The sequence below is a fragment of the Zootoca vivipara genome, chromosome 15, assembly GCF_963506605.1.
Source record: "Zootoca vivipara chromosome 15, rZooViv1.1, whole genome shotgun sequence".
In the NCBI taxonomy this organism is placed as follows: Eukaryota; Metazoa; Chordata; class Lepidosauria; order Squamata; family Lacertidae; genus Zootoca; species Zootoca vivipara.
The window spans coordinates 2,304,087-2,310,879 of NC_083290.1; the positions used below are offsets into that span (position 1 = coordinate 2,304,087).

Below are 6,793 nucleotides of genomic sequence, written 5' to 3' on the forward strand. Positions count from 1 at the left end.
CCAATGCAGACAGATGGGTCAGGGACTGTTTAAGGGTGCTGGAATGATGCTTTCCTGGTTTGGTTTTGTCAAAAGCTCCCAGTGTAGGTGGCGAGAAGGACAAATTAAGAGCCCCTAGCAGATATTAACCAGCAAAGTAAATATCAAATCCTATTTTTTTTTTGCAAGGCCACATTTCAGGTTATGCAGGGCCTTCTTAAAAAGGGAGGTGCCCGAAGGCAGCAGCGGAAGACACACCTGCAATCATTCCTCACACAGGTATTTGTATCGATACTGCATTTATTTGTTTGTTTGAATATTTATGATTGTTTACATAACTATATGTAAAACATAATTAGAAAAACCAACAAAACAGCAATCAGTTCTGGTTGGTGAAAAGGGACAAAATCATATTGTGTTTAAAAAGTGCAAATTTCAAGAGACGTCTGAAGGAAGGCTAGGGTGATTCCTGCTGAACCTCTACTGGCAGAGAGTTCCATAGGGCAGAGCCCACTACATGAAAGGTTCAGTCCCTAGTGAAGGCCAGCTGAACTTCTGGGGCATGGAGAACCCACCCACCCACCCACAAGAAGTGGCCCACCAGAGGATCTCAGCAATCAAGGTGGAGAATAAAGGATCAGGCAGTCCTTAAGGTACATTGGTCCCAAGTTGTTTAGAGCTTTGTGAGTTAACATGGAGACCTTGAACCTGGCTCTGTAGCAAAACAGCAACCAGTGTGTTAACTCTATATTTCCTTTTTAAAATAATCTGCATGTTTACACCAAGGACAGGGAAGCCTTTGGTCCTCTGGGTGGCGTTCGGACTCCACCTCTCATCAGCCTCAGCCAGTATAGCCTGCAGTCAGTGATGAAGGGGGTTGGCAGCGAGAAACACAGATTCCCCATTCCCGATTTGCAGTTTGGGCATTTGAATGGCAAGACTGAAGTTAATATTTTACCTTGGTACAACACCAAAGGTCTGGCCAGCCTGAATTTCTCAATTGTAAGCCAAATATATGCACTTAAACCAACAGGAGCAACTGTCAGACAGCAGAAGGTGTGCAACTTTTAAATGCTATCAAAGAGGCCTCTGAACCAGGGCCCTTAAAAGCTGAAAGGGTCTTGTCATCTGCGGTGATGGGCAGGAGTGCTCCTTTGCTTGCTCCAGTGGAGGAATTCCTTCACCTGGAGGGGAAGAAAACAGATAAAAAGTAAACATCTGAAAGGAGTACAGTATTTTTTTAAAAAAACATACAAACCCCATCTTGGCTAGATGATTTAAATTTGTATAACACCCTTGATCGGAAGATCACAGGTTTGCAGCATAACAATGCAAACAGAGAACACAACATACATGACAACCACCACAACAAAAGCAAACCAATAACCCCCCTCCTATAAGCACATTTAAAATACCATAGATTAATCAGCCGTAGCTACGCTTGGTTATAGAGGAACATTCTTGTCTGGTGCCTAATATAAATATAATATAAGAAAGAAAAGGCTCGTGTTGGCTGAGAGCAGAGCCACAGCTTTACCCAGAGTACAACAATGTTCCCTTTCATTGGCTCTGTGGTCAGTGGCTAGATTTCAATCGCATGAGACTGGAGTGCACATTCCCACTTTCAAAGATCAAAGAAAGGGAGAAAGCTAAAAGAGGGCTTGTCTGTAACTGTGGCTCTTCGCATGGTCACCTGTGCAGCCACACAGCTGTGTTTTGTGCCTATTCTGCACAGGTTCATAAGTTGCATGCCAGGCTACAAAGCAGCAGCAGCAGCAGCACCACCACCACCACCACCAATAACAACAACATATCAACATGCCACAACACCCTGCTCTTGTGTGTTTTTGGGGTCCTTTTGAAAGGCAACCTCCAGCACCCAGAAAACAAGGGATGGCAGTTCCCAAGTAGGCCTCTCTCTTGGGAAGATTGCAGGTTCCCTCTTCCTTGCCTGGGGTGTTCTGGGGTGTGCATTTCCCCTTGAGGCAAGTGGGGGCTGACAGGCTCCTGCACAAGCCCTATATTGATTGGGAGAGAAAGGGGTGCCTCTAGGTTTTCTGCTTTAGGCTGCACAATGCCTCTGGACAGCCCTGCTTCGGGGAGGAGTTTTTAGGGCCAGCTTCATCACTGAGCTTTCTGAATAAGTACTGGTGGCAAAAATACTTACAGAGATGTGTTGCTTGATGAGTTGCACCCTATCCCAAAGCACTAAAAATAAAATAAAAAGGGTGGAAAAGAGAAAGGCATAAATGCGACAACCTTGTCAGCTTTTGTATATTTATTTCGGCCACTGATTTCGGTGGATGGGAGCTGAGTCTGTGGTTTTGGTAGGGCAGTGATGGCTCACCTGTGGCTTTCCAGGTATGGTTGAGACCCCAACTCCCAGCAGCCAGAAAAGATGGGAATTGGAGTCCCAACAGCATCTGCAGGGACACAGGAGAGCTACCTCTGTGCTAGGAATTAGTAGCAAATAGAAATCCTGCAAATGTATACATAGAATCATGGAAGTGTAGAGTTGGAAGGGACCCCGAGGATCGTGAAGTCTAACCCCCCGCATCGCAGGAATATGCAGCTGGCCAGCACCAGTTACCCGTGACCTTGGTGTTTTCAGCACCACGCTCTCAACGGCTGAGCTACAACACAGGAGCAGCTTTGGTTCCCACCTAACACGGAGCCCTCAGCCCTGTTGAAATGGAGTGTCTGGAAGTGTCTCCCCCACCTCCTTTCAACCCTGCTCGCTCCTTGCTACTTCCCCACTTTCAGCAAAGCAAGCAGAAGATGACAACGCCTTCCTTTTGGGGGAAAAGACTGTGGGTGGGAGGCATTTCAGTCTGAAGAACAACACCATGGCTGGGTCAGAAAGGTGTTCCCTGAATGGCGCCCCCTGCTGGCTGAGGCAACACAAAGGGTTTCCCCGCTAGTCTCTATCATCAAGTAAAGGGTGGTGATACACTTGGATGCCTCTTTAGCTTCCAAAATAAAACAATCAGTGTCTGGACAGACAAAAGAAAGGACTTCTTCTCACAGCGTATAGATAAACTATGGATTTTGCTTCCAAAAAGAGGACGTGATGGCTATCAACTTGGATGGCTTTAAAAGAGGACTAGACAAATTCATAATGGAGGAGGCGGGCCAGTGTCTGAGGTAGGAGGCCTCTGAATACCAGCTGTTGGAAACCACAGGGGGGAGAGTGATGCTGTTGTGCTCAGATCCTGCCTGTGGGCTTCCAATTGGGGCATCTAGTTGGCTACTGTGAGAACAGGATGTTAGACCCGATGGGGCCCCCCTTAGGTCTGATCCAGCAGCCAGGCTCTCTTCTGATGTTCTTACCTTTGCAATCCGCTTCCATCGAGCCACAATGCCAAAGAGGATAGTGAAAAAAATGACCACAGCCGCAGCAATGACAGCCTCTGTTGGGAAAGGGAGCTTCCCTTCTGTTGGGAGAACAAATGCAACCTGACTTCTCAGCTGGATTTGGGACGTGGAGTATCAATGCTATTAAATGTATTCAGTGAACATCAGAAGCTACCCTACACCAGGTCAGGCTGTTTGCCCATCTCATCACAGCACAGCCTACTCTGACTGGCAGCATCTCTCCAGGGTCTCTGGCAGAGAGAGGTCCATTCCCATCATCTGCTACTTGGAGCTTCCTGAGATTGAACCTATATGCAAGGTGCCTGGTCTACCACTGGTCCCTCCCCAAACACAGGCGGCTGCAGACTTGATGGTTGTGAAAGGCTGAGAGTGTTTTATGCTCTTCTAGAACCATAAATGGAACAAGAGTGTGTTCAAGAGGTCCACAGGGGCAGCAAAGATATGGCGGTCCTGATCTTGCCAAATGCTGGCTCCTACCAGCCACTCCCGAATCTCAAATTGTGAGCATGAACCAGATGCTTAATATTCTGGGCAATGCCTTTGAGTCTATACTCAGGAACTGGGGTGAGGGATGGGATCCAAAGGTCATCTAACCCGAAGGCGGGACCATTAACCCTTTAGTCCCTCAACCAAAGAATCTAGTCCAGGAGCAGTGGAGTCGAGGGACATGTTCCCTTGTTGCAACCTTCCAGAGGTCACATCCCAGAGGTGGCCAGGGCCAAAGGCAAAGGTGTGCAGAACTATGGCAGTGACTCTTGCTATCCCCTTAAAACTCCAGCCACACAAAAGCCAGAGGCTTATGCACACTCCCCTCTCTCTATTCTCCACCCAGGTAAGCAAGAGGCATTATAACAGTTCAAAGACAGGGAAAAGCGCCTGAGGTGAGCCTAGAGCAGGGCTGGGGAGTGTTGAGGGCCGGAGGGAAAGGCCTGGAGGTCTTCAGCTCCCCCAACCTGCGGATCTAGACACAGCAAACAAATGGCTTCTCCGTAATGACTTCATTTGCTCCCAGCTACAATCACTGAACTGCTGATAATGCAGCAGCTCCTGAGGGATTTGGAGGGCTGGTCCTGCCTTCACAAGGTAAACCAGAGAGAAACCTGACCCCTGTGTGTGCTTTCAGGCTTAATATCCTGGTCTTTGAAGATGGCTGTGCACAAGGCAAGACCTGCCTGCAGCCAACACAGGTAGGGAGGGAAGATGTCAAGGACATCAAGGCAAGCACCTAGCAAGAAGACTTCACCTGGCTGGGTACAGGTCCCGAGGGGCCAGTGGGCCAGCCACATCACAGCAGTTGCATTACCTTCAACAGTCAGGTGGAAATCCATCTTCTCTGTTATCCCATCCAAACTAGCCACACAGGTGTATATCCCATTGTCGGATATCTGGGCCTTTGCAATGGTCAATTGAAAGAGCTCGCTGGTCTGATAGATGTGGTAACGGGATTTCTCCAGGGTCAGAATGCTGTTGTCCTTATACCAGGCCATCTGAGCAGGAGGGTTGGCCTTTGTGTGACAATCCAGTGTCACATCGGCCTGCTCTTCCTGTGGGGGAGGGTCTTCTCCGCTGAGGATGGGGGGGACTGTGGAGAAGAACAAAGGATCACATTCAACAGCACCCATTCCTCAATTCTTTGATATTACCCTTGACTGAATATTCAGAGCAGAGAGAAGGGGGGGGGTGACTTGTAAAAAAACCCAAGTGCCCTAGCTCTAGCACTGGTCCCAAATGACAAAACATAAAATAGCAACCATTAAAAAACAAAAACTTAAAAAGGTTGCTTCTGTCATTGCACAGGCAGAGTACCCAGGTCTGTAATTGCACATAAACCAATTATTTTATTATTTATACCCCGCCCATCTGGCTGGGTTTCCCCAGCTACTCTGGGCGGCTTCCAGCAGAATATAAAACATAATAACACGTCAAACATTAAAAACTTCCCGATACAGGGCTGCCTTCAGATCTCTTCTAAAAATTGTGTAGTTTATCTCCTTGACATCTGATGGGAGGGTATTCCACAGGGAGGGCGCTACCACCTGGTTCTATAAATATCACATTTAATTTTAAATGCCATTTAATTTCTGGGCAAAAAAGGAGAGAAATCTAAAAATGGACTAGAAGATTCTCTCATATTTATGTGTGTGTGTGTGTGTGTGTGTGTATTTATATATCTATATATCTCTCTATATATGAAATTCTGTAGAGAACCCAGCCTGCCCCAGCCACTGCCCCCCTTCCTCAGAACCAGAGAGCCAGCCACTCACAACGGACATCCAGGACCACAGAGATCATGACAGATCCATCTCGGGCCAACTTGCAGGTAAAGGAAACTTCGTTGTCATCCACAGCGACGGGGTAGATGCAGACGCTGCTGGCATTGACTTTGTTTCCATCTTTCAGGTCGACCTGTGTGTCCCCTCGGAACCAGAGCAGCTCTTCTCCCTGGCTGTTGTTGTGCACTATGCACACGAGGGACTCTGCTACGCCTGGCTTTGTTGACAGCTGGTAGTCAGCAGTGTGGCCATTGATAGCCAGATGGGTACCTGGGGAGGGGGAAAGACATCAGTCCCATGAAGCAAAGTTGTGTAAAAAAAATCAGACAGATTCTAAAAAAATAGCATCAATAGCTGTCCTGATTCCAAAAATCAACAGTTTGGCTGAATGAGTAAGAAGAGAGGATCATTTAATCTTCCCACACACACTTTAGGCAATTCAGGTGCAGAACTCCATTGGGAAGCTCAGGTGAGGACCCACGCTGGTTCCATACCTGTGACAGCACAAGGCAAAAGTGCGAAGATGAAGAGAAGTGTCCTGCAAAGGATGCCTGCCATCCCCCCTGAGGCCATCTGCAAAGAACTCTGGCCCAAGACCTGCAGCAGAAAGGAGGCAGGAGAGAGTCACTGTGTGCCTCGTGGTAGTGATTGCCCCCGTATGGTTGGAGGAGCACCCAGGTCACCCAAGCTCACCCACCCCAAAGTCAGCACCATCAATGTGCCCGCATACCTCTCCACCCACACAGTCCAGGGTCTATGAATGCCTTCCACATTTCGGGGAGCAACCTGTATATGAATTGAAGCGATGAGAAATAGCCCCCCACCCCAGGAAACGCCACCTTGCTACCCCACTGCCCTCTCCTCTGCCAAATACTGACACTTACGTTGGGAAAGGCCAGTCGTGTGGGCACTTGTCTTGAAATGGAGAGCAAACCACAGCCTTCCTTGGGCTTTTATAGGCACCCGTGGTTATGTCTTTATTGCCATGCAGAGACAAGTGATCCACTCGAGTTCAAGGCCGCGTTCTCTTAAGGACTTCCTGGGTAAACACTGGGTGCTTCTCTCTCTCCCAAAAGGAAGCTGGCCAAAAACCTTTCCCAGATTTATGGCCATGGCTGAGGCAATGAGTAACAAGCAGCAAAGTACATCTAGATGGGTCAACCACC

At 48.1% G+C, this 6,793-nt stretch overlaps 1 protein-coding gene across 2 annotated transcripts; it reads right to left on the reverse strand.

The window, feature by feature from the left end:
• Positions 1 to 243: 243 nt before the first annotated feature.
• TMIGD1 (transmembrane and immunoglobulin domain containing 1) lies at positions 244 to 6,218 on the reverse strand. Of its 2 annotated transcripts, XM_035139618.2 has the most exons (6): positions 6,122 to 6,218; positions 5,619 to 5,897; positions 4,658 to 4,936; positions 3,310 to 3,413; positions 2,147 to 2,187; positions 244 to 1,163 (listed from the first exon to the last, which is right to left on the reverse strand). In XM_035139618.2, the coding sequence occupies exons 1-6, from the start codon at positions 6,198 to 6,200 to the stop codon at positions 1,160 to 1,162; spliced, it is 786 nt and encodes a 261-aa protein (XP_034995509.2). In that variant the 5' UTR covers positions 6,201 to 6,218; the 3' UTR covers positions 244 to 1,159. The 2 variants fall into 2 exon arrangements, 1 of the variants encoding a protein (XP_034995509.2); XR_009558588.1 differs by having other exon boundaries at positions 2,147 to 3,413.
• Between the last annotated feature and the right edge of the window lie 575 nt (positions 6,219 to 6,793).

Excerpts from the sequence above, each read along its gene's own strand:
- TMIGD1 (XM_035139618.2), bottom strand. The coding sequence starts at position 6,200 with ATGGCCTCAGGGGGGATGGCAGGCATCCTTTGCAGGACACTTCTCTTC. Across the intron at positions 3,414-4,657 it reads TTTCCACCTGACTGTTGAAG|AAGGGAAGCTCCCTTTCCCA; the intron begins GTAATGCAACTG and ends TTCTCCCAACAG. Across the intron at positions 2,188-3,309 it reads GATGGAAGCGGATTGCAAAG|TGCTTTGGGATAGGGTGCAA; the intron begins GTAAGAACATCA and ends TTTTATTTTTAG.